Here is a 23,769-nt window from a genome sequence, read left to right on the forward strand (position 1 = left end):
AATGTGTTTGGGGGGATATTATACATGAGGCAGTTTAGGAGAGATATTGTGGAGAGGGGTGGTGTAGAGGGTGTATTATGGAGAGGGGCAGTGTACATAGGTGGTGTATTATTAATTTTTTGAGGGAAATACTTATTTTTCTGCAACAACATCAAGGGTGCTAACACTTTTGGCCGTGTGTGTTTGACTGTGTGTGTATATAATATATATATATATATATATATATATATATATATATATATATATATATATATATATAAATAATTTCCCTGTCTGTCTCTTTCCCTTTGTGTCTGTCTGTCTTTGTGTGTCAGTCTCTGTCTGTCTCTTTCCCTATCTATCTCTTTCCCTGTCTATCTGTCTCTGTGTGTCTCACTTTGTGTGTGTGTCTCTTTACTTGTTTGTCTTCGTCCGTCTGTTTCTGTGTCTGTCTGTCTCTCTGTGTCTGTCTCTTTGACTGTCTTTTTGTGTCTGTCTCTTTGTCTCTCTGTGTCTTTCCTTGTATGACTCTTGACAGGCCACAATTCACATCACAACCACTGGGTGACCACAAATTAATACATATAGCATGAACATCTCCCAACAGAGCATAATCATTTTTTTCTAAGCTGGCCATCTCACACTACCCATAGCCTAAAAGAAAGGTTAAGGAAGGGCACATATGGAACATTATCATGAGCAGACAGTAACACCAGCCTGGTCTTCAAAGTAAGGTGTATATGTTCTCCTTTCTCTTAATTACAATGTCTCCATCATTATTGTAGGTCTGGGCTGTGAATTCTGCAGGAAGAACATCCAGCTCCTGGGCTCATTGTAGGACTGGGCCCATTGCCCCAGAAGGCTTACTGGTACCCGCTTTTGATAGAGTGACTTCAACAGTTGTGGTTGCAGATATATCTCCTCCGACTAAGCCAAATGGTGTAATTATCCTTTACAAACTGTTCTCCAGGAATCCCGAAGGAGAGGACTCTGTGGTGAGCATGTATTATGCTATATTGTTCAGTCAACCAACCAAAGTTACTTTGACACATCTGACTTTTACAGTCCATATACTGTACAGACCGTAATGTTTGTGACCCTTTGACCAAAAATCAATAATATGCATATTAGGCTGTTAGGTTTGGGTGAGAAGAGCGGTCTGGCTGTAAAACTCAGACATGTGACACTATGCGAAAATTTTGTTGAAAATTCTTTATGTGGTGGTGGGGAGGGGTCTTTTTAAAAAACATAGGTAATATACATAGTATATAGTGGGATTGGCACTGATGACATATGACTAGGATGTCCTGATCAAGGGTTGACCCAATTGATTGCTCCGGCAGTGTTAGGGATGTGTTATTCCAATTCACTTTTTAGCTCTGCTCTCCCCGTAGTCGATGGCTGACCCAAAAAAAGATGAATATCTGTTGACTATCGTAGGCTTCAGCCAAGTCCAACATCGGCTTGTGTTGCCATAAGTTGCCATATAGCCCTGGCCTCATATTCCTATTTCCATAGGTGTCTGAAGGAACATCCACCCAGCAGACCATTCATGATTTGAAGCCCTTTACCAACTACTCTTTCGGGGTTGAGGCCTGCACATGTCTGACGTGTTGCAGTAAAGGTCCGGTAGCCCAGCTGACGACTCTCTCGGCTTCACCTTCCCACCAGCAACCTCCACTCATAACACACAAAACGTCAAGGGCAGTGTCACTGCAGTGGAGCGCGCCGGGGTCACCTAATGGCATTATTCAAAGGTAAGTGTCTAATTTCTGTGACATTTAGAAATATCTTATAATTAATTAACTAAATGTCATATTTCAGTCAAACGCGTGATATATTAAGCGGCTGGCAGGGTGGTTTTAATCATATCATGCTGTTCGTCTTTGGGATGCGTGAAGGAATCTATACATTTTTAAGACAGGGTGAACCGGGAACATTTTTCATAATCTGGTAGGGGAGGGTGGAAAAAAAAAAGTTGTCACTTCATGAGTGGATAACCTTGGGATGATGCGGGAGAGAAGTATTTTATGGAAATAAAGGAAAATTTCATAGGGATTGAAAACTTGTATTGATAGAATTATTGTAAGGATATTATTGACCAGTCTATGCCAATAGAGGAGGAGACGCAATGACGAGGGTTTGTCACTGGGTGTGACCAGGTAGCTTGGAACAGAGGCACCTACACTGGCCCTAGGGCTAAGGAGGCCCCTACTGTTCCTGTTTCCAAAGATACGTCTAAAGGGCACTTTACACGCTGCGATATCGGTACCGATATCGCTAGCGAGCGTACCCGCCCCCCTCGGTTGTGCGACACAGGCAAATCGCTGCCCGTGGCGCACAACATCGCTAACACCCGTCACACGGACTTACCTTCTCTGCGACGTCGCTCTGGCCGGCGATCCGCCCCCTTTCTAAGGGGGCGGTTCGTGCGGCGTCACAGCGACGTCACACGGCAGCCATCCAATAGCAGAGGAGGGGCGGAGATGAGCGGCTGGAACATGCTGCCCACCTCCTTCATTCCTCATTGCCGGTGGACGCAGGTAAGGAGATGTTCGACGTTCCCGTGGTGTCACACATAGCGATGTGTGCTGCCGCAGGAACGACGAACAACATTGTACCTGCAGCAGCAACGATATTAAGGAAAGGAACGACGTGTCAACGAGCAACAATTTTTCACGTTTTTGCGCTCGTTAATCGTCACTCATTGGTGTCACACGCTGCGATGTCGCTAACGGCGCCGGATGTGCGTCACTAACGACGTGACCCCGACGATATATCGTTAGCGATGTCGCAGTGTGTAAAGCACCCTTTAATGTGGCTGAAGAGTGCCAGGACAGGAGAGGTTTATCCCACACCAAAAGATAGACAGGGAAAAAACAAAGCTCACTGCCCACAAACAGAGAGGTATGACAATACGTGCTCAGGAGGAAATAAAGAATCGGGGAGGAAATAAAGAGATAACGAGAATATTTCCACAAGACACCAAGTAATGCACAGGAGATCACCAGAACATGATCACCACAGCACAAGGACCGGTATTCACAAATTAAGCTATAATCGGCGTGGAGGAACAGGCTCCACCAGCGAAGGCGGCTGTGATAGGTCTTCTCTAACCTGTGACCCCAGCAGCAATCCTCAGGTTAGCAGAAATTAACTCCTGCTAGACTGATCACTAACAAGCACACAACTGGTTGACTCCCAACTCAACGCACCAGAGAAACCTTAGTGTGATGTGTCAGACTCTGCAGTGTGAACAGGGTCAGAAGTCGCCATGACACTTGGTGAGTTTAGAGTTGAACACTGTGTGACAAGAGTTTTCCAAAACTTCAGGGTTGGGCGCAAAAAACCCATTCAACCTCTTTGGACTTCGTGCACACAATCATATTATGGCCTTGCAAAACCAACCACCAAAGCCTTCAGTGGGCTTCCTAGGCTTCAGTGCCCCTGTACCATTGCAACTATAGTTAAGCCCCTTGTTGCCTCCTGTTGGTGTGCCATGGCTATCGGCATGCAGCCATGATGTAACCAGCCAGTTGGACAGTTGACCTGACTGACTATCCATGCAAAGACTTCTTGATATATGTCTGAGTATTTTTGTCTCTGCCTTTAGCTTGTTGCTCCTTTACTAACTAATGGGATTTGGTCTCTGCCTCTCCATGGACTCTTACTTTTTTGGCCTACGGATTGTCATTTACCGTGTATTGTCTGTTTTTGTCTCCTGATCTAAAATCCAACTCTGCCGTCATTTGCTCCTTTTTGGTTTGTTAATCCCAGTTAATCGTCTTTTTCCGACCCACTGTTCCATGTGCCCACTCTCTATTTTCCATCATTGTTGATGACTATGAGCTTCATAACCTGGTGTTCCAACCGGTTATGCATATGTCCTGGGAGGGGTCACTAGTGAAAAATGGGAAGCTCTCCAAGATCTTTACTGTGAGATGACATTATCCCAAAATACCAACATCATAACCAGTATGTTGCTAGAAATACTCTTAATCAATTTACAGGACCCAGTCCATTGGCCACGTCTGTACCGGTTGCCGCTGGATGGAAGCCTTGAGAACCACCTCCTATTTCCCAGCAACTACGGTTCCTATTTTTATTAGCCGGCCTGGTACAACATCGTCGATGCTATGGTTGAAAGACGTGATGTTGCACCAGAACGGCTAATCAAAGAAGAGCTGCGAATGTCGGGACAGAAGAAGCAGTTTTTAGGTCTCCTGTCCACCAGCCACAAATTGTCGATGCGGCCACTGTATCAGGCCTTGAGAATCAATTCTCTCCAACTATAATTCTTAATATTATTATTATTTTTACCTTTTTATGTATGTTTTGTAGATATGAAGTTCACATGCAGGTGACCTGTCCTCCATCGGTCCAACTTTTTGGAGAATTTTGTAGTGAAGGAGCTCCACAGCTGAAGTATTCTGGAGAGGACGAATCTAGTGAAGTTACAGAGCTGCAGCCATTCACTACGTACAACCTGAGGGTCATTTGCTACAACTCAGAAGGAAGCGCTACCTCAGATTGGGTCCAGTGTACAACACTAAAAGAAAGTATGTCAAGAGCCTAAGAACATGTGCAAGCTGATGTGTGATTGACAGGTTGCAAAGAGTTTGGTGTCATGTAGATGGTGAAGTTCAGAAGCCCTCAGCTGTGTGAGCAGGACTACATCTTGTTTTTTTTTTACTCTTGAATATAAATATTTGCTTCATAGGGTATATTGGCTTTTATTAAAGTAGTTTCCTCCCTTTTTGTAAAGTTAACATAGGGAAGCCATCTCTCACGTTAGGTACGGGGAAGTACCAAGCGCATGGCAAAAGGGAAAGGAGACCCCCGTGTCTAGGGTAAGGGAAGATGGTGACCCCTGAGTGATCCTACTCCTGGTCCTTAGGGATCTTCACCATCCTAAATAGGTTCTGCACCTATGCACCAAGCCGGATAGCTGACCCTAGGTATCCCTAGTGCTGAGCCCTATATAGGGAACAGATGGGATGAGCTCTTCGTTAACCCCACTAAACAACTATAGAAGACACAAGGGGGACATACAGGGGGAAAAGCATGAACTACTTATCCACAGATGACTCAGGTAGAAGTTCAGCAGAGTTTTCAGCAATGATACCACAGAGGAGTACAAGCCACCTGCTTGCAACCAAGGCTTGAAAGAACTGAAAACATCACCAGCGGGTGCTGGTAGGCGGATCTTGTTTACTTTTTATTTTTTTATAGATTCAAGCCCCTGGGGAAAACTTCTGTGACGCCCTGGCCTATCAGGTTGTCACAGGGTATTGTGCAATCTGCCCTTCAATATCCACCTCCTCCTTGGGTAGGGGTCCCTAACCATTGGTGTTGCCAAAACCAGCTAATCAAAATCCTAGGAACACTCTGCACCACACCCACCAGACACACCAGTGGACGGCCTGAGTGGAATAGGGTCGCCCACTTGGGGGGGTTGGTTAAGGGGAGGTCAGAAGTGTCAGGAGCAAGTCAGTGTAGTGTTGGAGGGGAAGGAGAGAGGAGGTCGTTAGCCGGGCTCCTTGGAAGTACTAGATAGCAGACGTTGGTCTCGGCCTGGTAGGAGCTGGAACCCCGGTCGCAGGGGATCGTGACAAGGGGCACGGCATTGTTGTGGAGGACAGCCGGCAGCCTTGTACCATCGCCGGGCAGGGGTCAGGGCACGACGGGGTACGTGGACCCTAGGTCAGGGAGTAGTTTCAGGCAATCTAATAATTTACCCGACGAGAACGGAGCCTTCAAGATCCTCTCTCCACCCGCTCCAAAATCGGGGTACTAGCGCAACGAGGTGGATAGGATTTTCCATAAATACGGTCCAGAAAATCCCAAGCGTGAACCCTGAGAGCAAGATCCCTCAGTTAGCCACACTGGGGAGCGGGACCCGACTAGTTTCAAGCTATAGGGACCAACTAGAAGAGAACAAGGTGCCAAGGAAAAGGTCACAGATCAGCAGGCAACACCAGCAGAAACGGGACCCAAACGTGCTCCCCCTCAGCGGCAGCGGTGTCCAGAACTTTGGTTTTCTAAGTTGTCGGTGTCAGCTTTATAGAATGAATGAGTATGCAAGTGACTCCTATCTCCCCAAAGGCACGCCACTCCACCATCACTGAGTCCCAGGGCATCCCCCCTACCCATGGAGGGGTTAAACACCTAGCTGCCCACTCCATCGCCACTGGGTACTCCCAGCTGCAGCACAGCACACACCACGGGTGGCGTCACGAACTATTCAACACATCGTCCCCTGTAAATACTCCCCCCCCCTTATAATTCGAGTGGCTGCACGGACACCCCTCGAGCCACCGCGGGTCCAGATCCAAGCAGCCCCGGCTGCTGGCGTGGGGGCGGTACACTTCTCTTTGTCCAGAAAACCATTTTAACATTAGATAATATGGTCACTTGGACAACAAGTGCAGGAGCTCCTCCCTTACCATGGTCATCCTTTAATTACCTCTTTTGGTTTAGGGTTGTAAATGGGTTAATAGTAAATTCCCAATATGGGGCTTTCTTTAGTTCAGAGCAGTAAAGGGGTCTGCCATAAATTTAGGTTGCTCCTGAAAGTCCCATCCTCCTAGGACAAGGGAGCTGTGGCTATTTGCCCAATTTCAACCTACCCACCCATGAGGGATCCTCACCAAACAAAGTCCAACCTCTTTTTAGTGATAATCCGCTGATCGCCCATGCATGGTCTCATTTATCTATGCATTTTCCTTCAGCGGCCACTACAGGAGAATGGCAGCATTACACTTTGGCTAGTAAAATGAATTGCTATCCAGCTTCTCCAGATTGGGAGCCATACTTATTAATTTTTTTTGGACATAGAGGTGGTTGTGACCAGAGCGTTACCAATCCCTATGATGACCCTGCCTCCTAATAGAACATATGGATGGCGGTCTTCTTCCAGAGACAACCCTTTAATTACAGAGTTCGGCATCGATCTGATTAATTAGTTCTTTCCTATAATTGATCAGATAGTTCTGGCCGCTTTTCTATGTTTTCTTTCGCACGTTGCGATCAGAGAGATAAATAGCCATGTCCTTGGCATGAGCACAAAGTTACTTCCATGAGATCTGGTGTGAATGAAGCACTCGCTGATAATGAACCGCTCCACACATGTATTGATTCATTGCTTGCTGAAATGAATTATTATTCACAAATTGCTTTTTAGATGCTTTTTTTTCCTTTGGTAACAATCGGGAAGAAAGATAATGGCTGAAAGAAAAGCGATACAAATGAGCGGGTGACACGGACGCATAATTGACTTACTTAGAAGCCCACTTTAAGGAAACATTTAATCAATTTGTACCGTCCTTTGGGCGCTGTACTTATAAATACTGAACCTGCCTGGCATCATTTATCTGAGGGAACAGTGCCAGCCATACTAATTACCCCACATACTGTATGTATAGAAACGGGGAGATAGATAGATAGAAGGACTGATAGATAGAGGAATAGATAGATAGATAGAGGGATAGATAGAGGGATAGAGGGATAGATAGATAGAGGGATAGATAGAGGGATAGATAGAGGAATAGATAGATAGATAGAGGGATAGATAGATAGATAGATAGATAGATGATAGAGGGATAGATAGATAGATAGATAGAGGGATAGATAGATAGATAGAGGGATAGATAGATAGATAGATAGAGGGATAGATAGAGGAATAGATAGATAGATAGAGGGATAGATAGATAGAGGGATAGATAGATGATAGAGGGATAGATAGATAGATAGATAGAGGAATAGATAGATAATAGATAGAGGGATAGATAGATAGATAGATAGATAGAGGGATAGATAGATAGAGGGATAGATAGAGGGATAGATAGAGGAATAGAGGGATAGATAGATAGAGGGATAGAGAGATAGATAGATAGAGGGATAGATAGAGGAATAGAGGGATAGATAGATAGAGGGATAGATAGATAGATATAGATAGATAGATAGATAGAGGAATAGAGGGATAGATAGAGAGATAGAGGGATAGATAGATAGATAGAGGGATAGATAGAGGGATAGATAGATAGAGGGATAGATAGATAGAGGGATAGATGGATAGAGGGATAGATGGATAGAGGGATAGATAGATAGAGGGATAGATGGATAGAGGGATAGATAGAAGGACTGATAGATAGAGGAATAGATAGATAGATAGAGGGATAGATAGATAGATAGATAGAGGGATAGATAGATAGAGGAATAGATAGATAATAGATAGAGGGATAGATAGAGGAATAGAGGGATAGATAGATAGAGGGATAGATAGAGGGATAGATAGATAGATAGAGATAGATAGAGGGATAGATAGATAGATAGAGGGATAGATAGATAGAGGGATAGATAGAGGGATAGATAGATAGAGGGATAGATGGATAGAGGGATAGATGGATAGATAGATAGAGGGATAGATAGAGGGATAGATATATAGATAGAGGGATAGATAGAGGAATAGAGGGATAGATAGAGGGATAGATAGAGGGATAGATAGATGGATAGATAGAGAGATAGAGGGATAGATAGATAGATAAAGGGATAGATAGAGGGACTGATAGATAGATGGATAGATGGATGGATAGATAGATGGATAGATAGATAGATAGATAGATAGATAGAGGGACTGATAGATAGATAGATAGATAGATAGATAGAAAGAGGCTTGGTTCATTTAAGCATGCATATATTTTCAATAGGCGTAAAGCAATAACCCCTTTTCCAGAAGAACTAAAGTATCCTCATTAGAGTATCCTGATCTACGCCACAAAGGGTTATTTTTTCAGATCCTGCTCAGTAGTTAGGACCAAAGAATGCAAAGACAACCAATTTGTGTCAGCTCACTATGGTTCTGAGGGAAATCTCATACTGTTTATACCAAGCAATTCAAACAGTTCAGTCCTTGGGCATGTGTACAAAGTGATACCCACAGTGGCATAACTAGAGTCTGATGGGCCCCGGTGCAAAATTTGACCTGCAATTCCCACCTTCCCCATAGGGGTGCATATGTCCCCCATCCTTGTATACGTGATCCCATTCCCCATACTGGTACATATATATTCCCCATCCCAGTATATATATTGTCATCCTGGGCCCCTCCTGGTATATATATTCCCCATCCTGGTATATATGTCCCCCATCAGATGGTTCCCATCTTCATATATCTGTCCCCTATCCATATATATATATATATATATATATATTATATAAAAAAAATATATAAATATAAATCTTCTCATCCTGGTGTATGTGTTCCCCATCCTGGTATATATGACCCCATTATGGTATATAGGTTCTCCGTCCTGGTATATATGTCCCCATCATGCAGTATATGTCCCCCATCCTGGTATGTATGTCCCCCATACTAGTACACATATATTCCCCATCCTAGTATATATATTGTCATCCTGGGCCCCTCCTGGTATATAGAAATTCCCCATCCTGGTATGTATGACCCCCATCCTGGGCCCATCCTGGTATATATCTTCCCACCCTGTTGTATATGTCCCTATTCTGGTATATATGTTGCCTATCCTGGTATATAAGTTTCCATTCTGGTATATATGTCCCCCCATCCTAGTAAATATATTCTCCATCCTGTTATATGTGTCCCCTATCCTGGTATATATGTTCCTATCTTTGTATATATATATATATATATATATATATATATATATATATATATATATATATATATATATATATATATATATATATATATATATATATACATATATATGTATATATATATATATATACATATATATATATATATATATATATATATATATATATATATATATATATATAATCATATTTGTTCCCCATCCTGGTGTATATGGTCCCCATCTTGGTATATATGTTCCTTATTCTGGTATATAAGCTCCAATTCTGGTAATGTTCCCATCCTTGTATGTCCCCCATCCTGGTATATATGTTCCTCACCCTGGTATATATTTTCCCCTTCCTGGTATATGTTCTCCCTATCCTGGTGTATATGTCCCACATTCTACTGCTGTGTTTTAACACATGAAACATAAACTATTCTACTCACTTTCAATCCGCTCCCCCAGTGTGTGGTGTCCTATCCTGGAGCCGGCAACTGACTTCCACCTTCAAGCGACTCACTGCCATACTCCCCACTCACAGGTGCGCTGACATCAGCTGCTGGTCTCTGATTGGCCAGCAGCTTGTATTGCTGGGCAGGAACCTGGTGAGTTTCTGCACAGCAATGCACTTCAGCTGTATGTGTGAGCAATAACATGTAGCTGAAATATGCTTTGGCACTGGAAGGACCTCCTGCAACATGGGCCCGGCTGCAGTCGCGATCTCTGCGACTGCAATCATTACGCGCCTGGATACTTATGCCTTTGTAAATTCCAGTAAATAAGCAATGATCATTATTTCTCAGAAGGTCAAAAAGTCACGTGTGAGTCTGTGCAAGACATATTTTATCAAACATGCCCAATCCTCCTGCCTAATGTCAAATATCTAGGCAGGAAGATTCCATACACATAAGGCTGGTTTCACACTACGTTTATTTAACATGCTTCAGGAACGTTTTTTTGCTGCAAAAGCGGATCCTGCTTTTACAGCAAAAAACGCATGCAAACGCATCTGTTATTTTGCAGGATCCTGTCACTGGATGTTTAGGGGCGGGCATTGGAGTCATGTGATCGGGAGTGAGGGGAACTAGACTGGGAGCCGGCTTCTGACAGCTGCAGACGCTGGTAACCAAGGTAAACATCGGGCTTGGATACCCGATATTTATCTTGGTTACGAGTGTCTGCAGCTGCTAGGAGCAGGGCTGTCTGCACACGTAACCAACGTAAACATCGGGTAACTAAGAGAAGTGGTTACCCGATATTTACCTTGGTTACGAGTGTCCGCAGCTCTCAGGTGGGAGAGAGAGGGAGGAGAGGAAGGGGGACAGACAGAGATAGAGAGGGTGAGGGAGGGAGGAGGAGAGAGGGACAGATCACGCGAGACTGGTTCTGTGCATGCTCAGTAGAGCAAGCAGGATCCTGTCTATCAGCATGCCAGCGTTCACCTGCGTTTGCGTGCTGTTTAGTCAGGATCCGGTGACATGCAGTATTTGGACGCAGCTCAAAAACGCTACAAGTAGCGTTTTTGAAAGATGTTAAAAAACTGCAAGTCGCTGGATCCTCACTATAACGCACGCAAACGCAGGTGAACGCATGTTAACGCGAGTCCATTGCAAATGCATTGAAGTGAAAACGCATTTGCACTGGATCCGTTTTTCCGCTAAAAAAACGTTATGGACGGATGTTAAATAAACGTAGTGTGAAACCAGCCTAAGATAGTAATTCTCTACTGTTGAAATTTAGGGATTTTGCCAACTCTGCTGGAATATGGAATACGTAGGGGGGTGTTATAAGGGTTGAACTTTTCGTATTGTATTATCATACTTCGTTCTCACATTTTTCATTTGTTCTAGAACCCGTGTACAGAACAATTGTGCATGTATCCAACAATGTAAGCACCATATTCCTGGACTGGAGACAAAGCTTCCAACTTAACGGGCAGCTCAAAGCGTTTGTGCTAACCGAAAGAGGGCAACGTCTGTACAGCGGCCTGGACTCCAGCGTGCATATTCAGAAGACCACAGATAAGAGTGAGTGTCTGCTTATACTGTGACCCCAACACATTTTTTTACATTGACTTAAAGGGAACCTGTCACCAGATTTGTCCCCCATAAGCTGTGGCCACCACCAGTGGGCTCTTGTATACAGCATTCTAACCTGCTGTATATAAGAGCCCAGGCCGCTGTGTAGAACATAAAAACCAGGGGCGGTGCGGTGCAGACTGGTTGGATGGGTGTCTCCATTCTCCGGTGCTAGGGCCTCCTCTTTCGGCCATCTTTGTCTTCCTTCTTCTGAAGCCTGGGTGCATGACGCATCCTATAGTACACATATAGTACAGAAGAATAGCCAGCAACTAAGTTGTCGAAGTTGGCACTAATGTCCTTCGGACCATTAACATAGTTTATTCACTTTTTTTTTCCCTTTTGTATTTTTGTTCTGCAGCCCTTTATTTCCAGGTGAAGTGTACGACTGACATGGGGAGTGTGAGCACACCACTCGTGAAATACAGCCCCTCTACAGGACTAGGTACTGCCATCTTATGCTTCATAAAATTCACTAGTAGTGGTGTTTTAAGATCTTTTTATAAGTAGTCATTTTTTCATTAACGCCACCATAAACACCAATGGGTTAGTTGGTGTTTCCAAATGTTATCCCCGATGCAGCCTCATGCCTGTTTTAGTAAATATTTGTATTCCATATCTGTTCTCAGTCATGAGTGGGCACTACCATGCTCAGGTGCTCAGTACTGGTAACTAGTGATGAGCGGGCACTACCATGCTCAGGTGCTCCGTACTTGTAACTAGTGATGAGCGGACACTACCATGCTCAGGTGCTCTGTACTCGTAACTAGTGATGATCGAGGACTACCATGCTCGGGTGCTCAGTACTCATAACTAGTGATGAGTGGGCACTACCATGCTCGGGTGCTCTGCACTCGTAACTAGTGATGAGCGGGCACTACCATGCTCGGGTGCTCTGTACTCGTAACTAGTGATGAGTGAGCACTACCATGCTCAGGTGCACTGTACTCGTAACTAGTGATGAGTGAGCACTACCATGCTCGGGTGCTCTGTACTCGTAACCAGTGATGAGCGGGCACTACCATGCTCGGGTGCTCAGTACTTGTAACTAGTGATGAGCGGGCACTACCATGCTCGGTTGCTCTGTACTCGTAACTAGTGATGAGCGGGCACTACCATGCTCGGGTGTGCTGTACTCGTAACCAGTGATGAGCGGGCACTACCATGCTCGGTTGCTCTGTACTCGTAACTAGTGATGAGCGGGCACTACCATGCTCGGGTGTGCTGTACTCGTAACTAGTGATGAGCGGGCACTACCATGCTCGGGTGCTCTATACTCGTAACTAGTGATGAGCGAGCACTACCATGCTCGGGTGCTCTGTACTCGTAATTAGTGATGAGTGAGCACTACCATGCTCGGGTGCTCGGTACTCATAACGAGCAGTCAAGTACCCTAGTATAATAGAAGTCAATGGGGAACTGTAGCATTTTTCCGGGAACTCTTCCTGAAAAATGCTCTAGAGTTGAGTTTGTACAACACACAGTGATAGTCAGCCCTTGAGCTCCTTCTGTTATGGCTGAGAATAAAGACAGCTCAGATCGTGGACATTTAACGTCTTCGGTGTATCTTTGTTACTCAACTTGCTTGAACGTATTCACCTAGTCAGCAAACAATTCCAAAAACGTGATTTAAGGATGGAAGTAGCTTGTTATTCTGTACCTAACTGCACAAAAAGCTTACCAAATGGTAAGTGGACAATAGTGAACAAGTCATCCTAAGTGGTTGGCTAGAGGGAGGAGAAATACGAACAACTTAAAAATGACATAGAGCTTATCAAAAAGATAGCAGTAAATGTATGATTGATAGTGGTCCAACTGGTGAGACCCCACCAATCCCGAGATTGGGGATTCCAAAGTTTCCAGGTGAATGGAGTGGTTATAGGCAAGTGCGACAATGGATGGAGTGATGGTCGTACACATTCAGGGGATTTTGGGCTCCCTGTTCTTTGAGTCGGTGGCTTCCAGACCCCCTCTAATCATATATGTATCAACAACTTGTGGATCACTTGATTATTATCATTACGACCCACTACATAAGGGTTCCCGAAACAAGAGCATGCCATGCATATACAGTGTATACTGGGGATATAACAATTCTACATTTTTGTCTCAGTTTTTAAGGTTAAAAGCTAAAAGATACGCCAACACATATAAACTGAATTTGCACTGGAATCCAATCACAAAAAAAATAAAATAAAAATAAATTATTTTAAAATGACATAATGAAAAAATAATCATTGCATCCGATAAGGCCGAAAACAAATTGGTCTTGATAGGGTTAACAGATCCAAACCGGTCGGATATTAAATCCGCCTTGCTCGGCTGTGTGCGCCCAGTTGCATTATTTTTTATGGCTTCATTCATTGTTTTATGTGGGGCTATCAGTAAGTGCAGTGCTGTGCAGTAGACGCCAGTGTTTATTCTAGTAAATGAAGATGCCAAATAAAGGTTAAAATTACTCACCCAGAGGATGCGGGCGAGCGTGTGTAAGTCAGCGCCTGACACTTTCTATTTGTGGGCATGTAGGGGGAGTGTGACATATCCCTCTGTACTAAGTGTAAAGATTGAGCTGTACTCATTTCATGACTCATGAATCAGTCTCTTTTACAGCAGCTCAGTTATGAAAGGCTTTTCTCTTAGACCCAGCCAGAATAATGAGAAGAGCCCACAGCAAAGGAATGAAGAAGACCGCATTGCATTCGGAACGGTCTACAATAATGACAAAGAATGCCAATCAGGGGCCTAATGATAGTGGGTGCAGAGATATCTGGTCTCTGGAGCTTAGGGGAACCCAAGAAGTGTCTAGAATCACCTGTTGGAGATTTTGAATTGGAGCCCATGAGCTTCCAGTTACGTCACCGAGGAGAATAAAACTTGGCACTCATATGTCGATAAAGTGGTTGATTTATTGAGAAAACTGAAAAACCAGCACAGATGTTTTGGTCATAACAGACCTTCATCAATGTGCCCTTACTGTGGTCCTCAGGAACTCCTGGAGTTGTGGTCAGCACTATCTGAAATCGCGGTATCCACCGATGCGTTAATTAAGCTGGCGCTCAAGTCATGAGTTTCAAGTTACATCACTTAGGAGGATAAAACTTGGCACTCATATGCCGATAATGGGGTTGATTTATTGAGAAAACTGAAGGACCAGCACAGACGTTTCGTTCATAACAGACCTTCATCAATGTGCCCTTACTGTGGTCCTCAGGATCTCCTGGAACTGTGGTCAGAACGATCTGAAATTGTGGTATCCACCACTGTTTTAAGCTGGCGCTCAAGTCACGAGCTTCAAGTTACATCACTGAGTAGAATAAAACTTGGCACTCAGATATGCCGATAATGGGGTTGATTCATTAAGTGAGCTGAAGGCCCAGCACAGACGTTTCAGTTACAACAAACCTTCATCTTACTGTGGTCCTCAGGATCTCCTGGAGTTGTGGTCAGCACTATCTGAAATCACGGTATCCACTGATGTGTTAAGCTGGCGCTCAAGACATGAGCTTTAAGTTACATCACTGATGCTAAAGGCCCCGTCACACTAAGCAACATCGCTAGCAACATCGCTGCTAACGAACAACTTTTGTGACGTTGCTAGCGATGTTGCTGTGTGTGACATCCAGCAACAACCTGGCCCCTGCTGTGAGGTCGTTGGTTGTTGCTGAATGTCCTGGACCATTTTTTAGTTGTTGCTATCCCGCTGTGAAGCACAGATCGCTGTGTGTGACAGCGAGACAGCAACAACTAAATGTGCAGGCAGCATGAGCCGGCTTCTGCAGAGGCTGGTAACCAATGTAAACATCGGGTAACCAAGAAGCCCTGTCCTTGGTTACCCGATATTTACCTTTGTTACCAGCCTCCGCCACTCTCACTGTCAGTGCCGGCTCCTGCTCTGTGCACATGTAGCTGCAGCACACATCGGGTTAATTAACCCGATGTGTGCTGTAACTAGGAGAGCAAGGAGCCAGCGCTAAGCATTGTGCGCTGCTCCCTGCTCTGTGCACATTTAGCTGCAGCACACATCGGGTTAATTAACCCGATGTGTGCTGTAACTAGGAGAGCAAGGAGCCAGCGCTAAGCATTGTGCGCTGCTCCCTGCTCTGTGCACATTTAGCTGCAGCACACATCGGGTTAATTAACCCGATGTGTGCTGTAACTAGGAGAGCAGGGAGCCAGCGCTCAGTGTGCGCTGCTCCCTGCTCTCTGCACGTGTAGCTCCGTGCGGTGGTAACCAAGGTAAATATCGGGTTGGTTACCCGATATTTACCTTAGTTACCAAGCGCAGCATCTTCCACGCGGCGCTGGGGGCTTGTCACTGGTTGCTGGTGAGCTCACCAGCAACTCGTGTAGCGACGCTCCAGCGATCCCTGCCAGGTCAGGTTGCTGGTGGGATCGCTGGAGCGTCGCAGTGTGACATCTCACCAGCAACCTCCTAGCAACTTACCAGCGATCCCTATCGTTGTTGGGATCGCTGGTAAGTTGCTTAGTGTGACTGGACCTTAAGAGAGGGGTTAAGGTAAATTTGGGTAAAAATTGATAAAATTTACACAATTAGGTAAAGATATCCCCTCTTGAGATCGGCAGGTAGTGTACGTAGAAGAGATGGGGGCCCTTTAATAAAGATCAAAATGGGTCCCTTTTATGGTGCCACTTCAACATCGAGCACTGAAGGGCTAGATGTTTGTTTTCCCAACCATTTCCTTGACCCTTGGGTCTTTTGAAGTGATAGCAACACTTGTGGACTTATACTAGAGGTGATGGTTGTTGTATGTCCTAAGTGAAAAAGCTCATTCTCCAACAATGCCTGATGAATGATTCTGCTGAAAGCTGAAATCTACAACAGGAACAAATCTTGACCCATTAATTCGCTGAAGGCCTTTCCTAGTAGCAAAAAGGATAGACTTCTTCTTTCCAAGTGCCCTGCTACATCCACAAGGTCCACTTTTATTACAAGAATGCCTTCGAGGGCTACACAGCTTTTCAGTGCCTGTGAGTGTTGTCAATTCCCTCCATACAGAAGAGCGCTCACCTCTCCGAAGAGCAACCCACCATATACAGTAATTATCTGCTTACCAAGTTTTACTTACAGCTTTGTCAGGGTTTTCCATAACTACAACCTCATTTCCCACCCTGGATCGTGGTGTACATAGGGGAAATCGGGATATTTTTCATCTCTTTTGCGTCCAAGAGGTCTCTCCTTTTTTCCATGAGCCTTCTGGAAATTCTCCGAGGGTTCGCGAGTATGGATAGTTATAACCTAAATTTGAGGCTGTATTGAAGATTATTGTGATTTACAATGGTAAGGCCATGATAAATCAATTGTACTAATTTGTATTTCTGGAATTTTACAGGCAGAGGTACAAAAAGGGTATGCTACAGATGTGTGTCCTCAAATTTTATTCTTCCATGTGTACAAAATATTCGGTGCAGTGAACAGAGTTGCCATGTCTGAACATACCATAACTATGTCCATCTTTATATACTAGTATTAATTTCTAGCACCATCTTTTTCATTTAAGAGATGGTCATTATTTAAATTAATAATTAACTGATGTATATACAGAGAATGGGGTTGACTTAAATGGTTTCTGTCGTGTCAACAAACTTTGCATAAATCAATAATATGAGATACTATATCATAGCATAACTGATTCTTTGTTCATTTATCAGCCACTTCTCCTATCCCCTTTGACTCATGAGCTTATCATTCACTCTAGGGGGATGGAAAAACATAACTCTGTTTTGGTAAAATAAGATAAACTTCCGGGCCACTGAGGAATCAGATTACAGCCTTCTGAAGTCTATGAAGGGGGAGAACCGGTGAGAGAGAGAGAGAGAGAGAGACATAAAAATGGTGTGACAGCTGTTTAGGAAGAATTGTATCTCACCCCAGTGCTGGATTGACAGCTACACCGCTCAGTACTGATGTATAATGTTCTCCATGCTGCTGTATAATGTTGTCCATGCTACTGTATAATGTCCTCCATACTGCTGTATAATGTCCTCCATACTGCTGTATAATGTCCTCCATGCTGTTGCATAATGTCCTCCATGCTGCAGTATAATGTCCTCTATGCTCCTGTATAATGTCCTCCATGCTTCAGTATAATATCCTCCATGCTGCTGTATAATGTTCTCCGTGCTTCTGTATAATGTTCTCCGTGCTGCTGCATTTTGTCCTCCATGCTGCTGCTTCTGGATATTTGCTACATAGAGACAGGAGAGCAGGATCCCCCATGTCTGTGTGCTGTGTATAGGAAACATCATATCAGATTGGCTCAGATACAACTCAACATTAAAGAGAACGCCTGCAGAAGACCGGTGGAGATCACTTATATAATGTCTTATATATAATGGCAAGAAATGGTTTGATTCTTCATGCTTCCATGACTGCTTAGACCAGGTTCCCATTTATTTGGCCATCAGCTTCTTTTCCCTCAGTGAAACATTAGAGAGAAGTTGATGCAAGAACGGATCTCAAAGTGATAGCTATGGCATAATTTATAATCATCTGATGCATCAGTATTGGATACAAGGAGCTGGACCAGAAAATTCAACATTTTGATTTTTCTTTTTGGATCCAGTCAAACAATTTTGCTGTAGAACTGTTAAAAGAGCGGTATGACAAGCTATGCCGTTTTGACATCAGTTGTGGCACAAAAACAAAAAAATTAAAAAAATCATACTGGGGATGATATTTGGAAATCCTGACCTTATTTTGAAAAATGTCACCCTAAACAATTGATATGTTATCATGAAATGAGAATGGACACAAATCAGAAGTGAATCTTCCAGGACCCAGAGCCTGTAACTGAAGATTAGGGCACCTTTCAGATGGAAAGTATATTAATTAGTTGCATAACTTATTAATTTAAGGACATACAGTGCCATGTGAAATTTAACCTATTTTGCTACATTACAACTTGTATTTAAATATTTTTGAAATCGGATTTGTGTTGAAGCATCACACACAAAGTAGTTCAAGTTGGGGAAGGGAAATGAGAAAAATATAGGCAAAAAAAATGTATGCGTTAAAATAAATAACAATTGGCATGTGTGAATATGTATTCACCCCTTTTACTATGAAGTCCCTAAAAATTTCTGGTGCATGCAATTGCTTAGTGAAAGTTAGTCCACCTGGGTGCAGTTGAAGTGTCCCAAGGTCTAATGGTATATACACAGCTATTCTGAAAGGCCATAAAGGCTGCAACACCATTAACAAAAGGCCCCACTGACCAAACAACACCATGAAGAGTAAGGAGATGTCTAAACACCACCACAAAGACCAAGGAGATGTCCAAACAACACTACAAAGACCAAGGAGATGTCCAAACACCACCACAAAGACCAAGGAGATGTCCAAACAACACCACGGAGACCAAGGAGATGTCCAAACAACACCACGGAGACCAAGGAGATGTCCAAACAACACCACGGAGACCAAGGAGATGTCCAAACAACACCACGGAGACCAAGGAGATGTCCAAACAACACCACGGAGACCAAGGAGATGTCCAAACAACACCACGGAGACCAAGGAGATGTCCAACCAACACCACGGAGACCAAGGAGATGTCCAAACAACACCACGGAGACCAAGGAGATGTCCAAACAACACCACGGAGACCAAGGAGATGTCCAAACAACACCACGAAGACCATGGAGATGTCCAAACAACACCACGAAGACCATGGAGATTTCCAAATAACACCATGAAGACCAAGGAGATTTCCAAACAAGTCTGAGACAAAGTGGTGAGAAATAGAAGTCAGGGTTGGGTTGTCACAAACTATCTCAATCTCTGATGATCCCCAGCTGCACCATCAAATCCATATCATCAAATAGAAAAAACTCAGTACCATGACAAACCGTCCAAGAGAGAGCCGCCCACCAGAACTGTCAACCTGGGCAAGGAGGGCATAAATCAGAGAGGTAGCACAGAGACCAAAAGTTACCCTGAAGGAGCTGCAGAGTTCCCAAGCAGAGATTGGAGTACCTGTCCATACGACCAAAATAAGCTGTACACTCCATAGAGCTGGCCTTTATGGAAGAGTTGCCAGAAAAAAAAGCCTTTACTTACAGACAAAAATTGGAAGGCTCATTTTGAGTTTGCCCAAACACATGTGGGAGACTCCCCAAATGTATGGAGGAAAGTGCTGTGGTCAGATGAGACTTTTTGACCACAAAGGTAAACTCTATGTCTGGCACCAAACCAACTCAGCTCATTATCCCAAGAGCACCATCCCCACCTTGAAAGATGGAGGTGGCAGCATCATGCGGTGGGGAGGATTTTCAGCAGCCGGGAAAGGGAAAATGGTCTGAGTCGATGGGAAGATAGATGGTGCGAAATACAGTGATGTTCTTGAGCAAAATCTGTTTCCATCTGTCAGTGATATGAGACTGAGGTTCACTTTCCAACAAGACAATGACGCAAAGTATACTGCTACAACAACACTCGAGTGGTTTAAGGGGAAACGTGTAAATGTATTGGAGTCACAGCCCAGACCTTAATCAAACTGAGAATCTGTGGTCAGACTTGAAGATTGCTGTTCACCAGAGGAAACCATCTATCTTGAAGGAGCTGGAGCAGTTTTGCCTTGAGGAATGTGGCTGTTCACATGTCCGCGTTCCTTTATGGACTGCAACCAAAAAGGAGACTTGTCTGTTTTTGTTTTTTTTTTTTATCTGAATTGCGGGTCAAAGTTATCCCCACAAATCTATGGGTCTATGAAAATCACAGATAGATGCCATTGGTGTGCAGACATTGGGATGGGTGGGAAAAGCTTAGCAATCTTATTGATTGTTTCAGCATATGATGATAAAATATGCACAGACTGACCAAGCACTGATGGAAAAATCAGTGCCGCATGAATCTATTGTATCTTTAGCTTTTCCATTTATAAGATGAAGTTGTTTCAGAAACAAAGCAGCGGTAAAGAATGGGCAGAATCGGCGTTATCCGGACTACAGACCGGAGCTTGATGTATCGGATGAGATGTGAGGAGGGTATAATGACCTATTAGTAAGACGATATATGGAGATGCAGATGTGCAGCGAGCCAGAACCAAAGAAAATAAATACGTGCGGATTAATAAGAGACAAATAATAGGAACTAAGGCCAAATGGGAGACTGGCCGCAATGCAGAATAATAGGGGACTGCTCATGCGGAACATTTCATAAGTAGTTTAGAAGGGAGAAGGGGTTGTGGGGCCAGGCAGGAGGTAAAGCACAATCTCTGTACAGGGCAGGACAAGGGCAGACATTACTGTGCAAGGAGGCAGGTGATACTATTGCTATATTACAGGAGATAATTGCCAGTGGTTTTAATGATGCAATAACATGGAATGGGTAAAAGGGATAGACTGTAATAAAGAAAGACGTAGAAAAAGGAACGGGACTTTATATGTGGAAAGTTTCGTATGGTGATGGAGGGTTATACTGCAGTGACAGTACAAGCTAGCCACAACTACATGCACTCACTAGTGTCCATATTGGTCCCACAACCTCCTACTTGTTTTCATAGTCTATTGTTTTGCCTGGAACTGATTTGACTTGGTTAGAGTTGCCAGATTTTCCTCCAAGAATAGAGGCCAGCTTTAAAAAGGGTGTCCAGAGGGATAGCCATTGTTTGCAAAGAAGAAATAGCTACCCTCCTCAATATCCCACAGCTCCCATTTCGACACCTACCTGAAACCCACCGGTCTCTATAACACAGTCTCTTCTCAATACACTGGAATTGGAAAAATCAGTACTCATCCAATCACTGGGTGCAGCGCTGACCCTCCTCAGTCAGTTATTGGCTGAGCAGATATTTCCGGTGTATCATGACAGGATCAGGAAGTCCATGACGTGGCGCAACAGGAGCTGCGGGGGATCAGTAAGAGCGAGTATAACTTATTATTTTCTAATGTCAGTAAGAGCCCTTTGATAAATAATTTTATCTCACCAAAAATACCTTAAGGTTAAAGGCCCCGTCACACACAATGAGATCGCTAACGATCGCAGCGATCTCCTTAAGTGTGACACCTACCAGCGATCAGGCCCCTGCTGTAAGATCGCTAGTCATTGCTGAAGGGCCCGGACCATTTTCTTCAAAGATGATGTCCTGCTGGACAGGACACATCACTGTGTTTGACACCTATAAGTATCGTCACACATAACGAGATCGCTGCTGAGTCACGGTTTCTGTGATGCAGTAGCGATCCCGTTAGCGATCTCGTTATGTGGGACATCTACCAGTGATCAGGCCCCTGCTGTGAGGTCGCCAGTCGTTGCTGAAGGGCCCGGACCATTTTCTTCAAAGATGATGTCGTGCTGAGCAGGACACATCGCTGTGTTTGACACCTAACAATGACCTCCTATACAGGTCGCTCATCGTTACTGCATCGTTGGTAAGATCTGACTGTGTGACATCTCACCAGCGAACTCCCAGCGACTTACCAGCGATCCTTATCAGGTCGCATCGTTTGCGGGATTGCTGGTAAGTCGTTAAATGTGACGGGGGCTTAAGTTCACATGCAACATTTTTTTTTCTTGCTGTAAAGAAAATATATAATTGTAGGGAAAATGTATGACAGGAGCAATAAAGTAACATTGGTCTGCCATCTCAACACAGAGGACATAACCTTTAAGTATTTTGATTACAGTAACTCAGAACCAAGGAGGTTTTCCATGAGAATACAGGAGTGTCTTTTCTGACACCTCGGCCTGGTGAGTCAAAGCTTCAAAGCCTGAACAGATAGTGCCTTGTGCCCAGGTGTGACATTTTCTAATCACTTTAGGAAATGGGGTGGTTGGAAGAAATAGGGCATTTAATATACAAGATACTCATCATTAAATTAGCCTATGATCCAGTCATAGACCTGAGATTAAAATATTATAATCTAGGTTGTCCTGGAAACATGACCCCAAAATTAGGCCTATAAAAGTTGGGTGAGATAATAGGAAGGGCTTTACATTTTGGGGTCAGCCTATGCTGATGTGATCCATATTTCATTTCTTCTTGCCACAAGGAAACAAAAGATAACTTTAGACTGGAACGTTTAGGTATTTCTGTTATTTCTCCCTTTTTATTTTAGAACTTGTTTTGCATATTTTTACATCGCTTTATTTTTATATTTTATACTTTTTTTTATTGCACTGTATTTTTTATATCAAAGCTTAAAACTTTAATAAGTTTAATCTTTGTATGCTCTTGTAAAGCACGTGATTGGATGCAACGAGGCAGACAATGACGAGGCAGTGGTGACTGAACAATAGATTATTAACTGTATACAAATTGAGGATTATGAAAGATAATGATATGATATAATTAAAAGTGGTAAATCAGAGTCCTTCACATAGGATAAATCAGCAACACAGATATCCGTAATACAATCACAGAATTATTTACACATTATTACTCCCATCACTAACTAAAAGACACTATAGACATTATTATACTCTAGATCCCTATAGCAGGGAAAAGTCAGCATCTCTCTATTTGTTACTGTACTCAACTTAACAATAGCATACAGTGTACAGGCCCTAGTGTAGTCAAATATGTTACTCGCTAGGCAGACTGTCCAAATCAGTTGTTTCCTCACACAATATACCGGCTAGTCGCCTCTGCTCTTTGAAGCCTGACCTAAGTCCCCACTCAATACCGTATCTCTGTGCAGGAAAAAATGACCAGCTCTGGATCTTGACTGGCGTAAAATGCGGCTTGATCTCAGGTACTTCTACTAGCATCATTACGGCTTTGCTACTGGTGTTGATTGCAATTCTATTATTGGCATCAAATACAACTTGCTGCGAGCATAGGTTTCAGGATTCTACTGGCATGGGTCACGGATCTTCCCCTCAGCTAGGGTCACTGATCTTTCTGCTTAGGTCACGAATATTCCAGGGAATCTAGCCACTCTCGGACCCTTCTGTGGTGATGGGACTGTAAGCCCACTTTACTGACATCTGTCCTTACTGATGAAGGTTCTGCACCAATTCATCCTCTTCTTTGCCTTGCCAGGCCTTTTATATTTTCTAACTGCCAGGTGGACCTGGATAGCAAACTGGACTGGAGATGCCACTCAGAGAGGGTCTACAAGAAGGGGATGAG

General features: G+C 43.8%; 1 protein-coding gene across 1 annotated transcript in view; it reads left to right on the forward strand.

The window, feature by feature from the left end:
- Window positions 1–23,769, forward strand: part of USH2A (usherin) — a 1,098,211-nt gene that overhangs the window by 1,067,074 nt on the left and 7,368 nt on the right. Inside the window, exons 64-68 of the mRNA XM_075339131.1 lie at window positions 765–974; window positions 1,498–1,736; window positions 4,321–4,538; window positions 11,447–11,623; window positions 12,036–12,119. Of these exons, the coding sequence (XP_075195246.1) occupies window positions 765–974; window positions 1,498–1,736; window positions 4,321–4,538; window positions 11,447–11,623; window positions 12,036–12,119 (928 nt within the window). The remainder of the gene's footprint in view (window positions 1–764; window positions 975–1,497; window positions 1,737–4,320; window positions 4,539–11,446; window positions 11,624–12,035; window positions 12,120–23,769) is intronic.

Source organism: Anomaloglossus baeobatrachus, chromosome 3 (assembly GCF_048569485.1).
Source record: "Anomaloglossus baeobatrachus isolate aAnoBae1 chromosome 3, aAnoBae1.hap1, whole genome shotgun sequence".
In the NCBI taxonomy this organism is placed as follows: Eukaryota; Metazoa; Chordata; class Amphibia; order Anura; family Aromobatidae; genus Anomaloglossus; species Anomaloglossus baeobatrachus.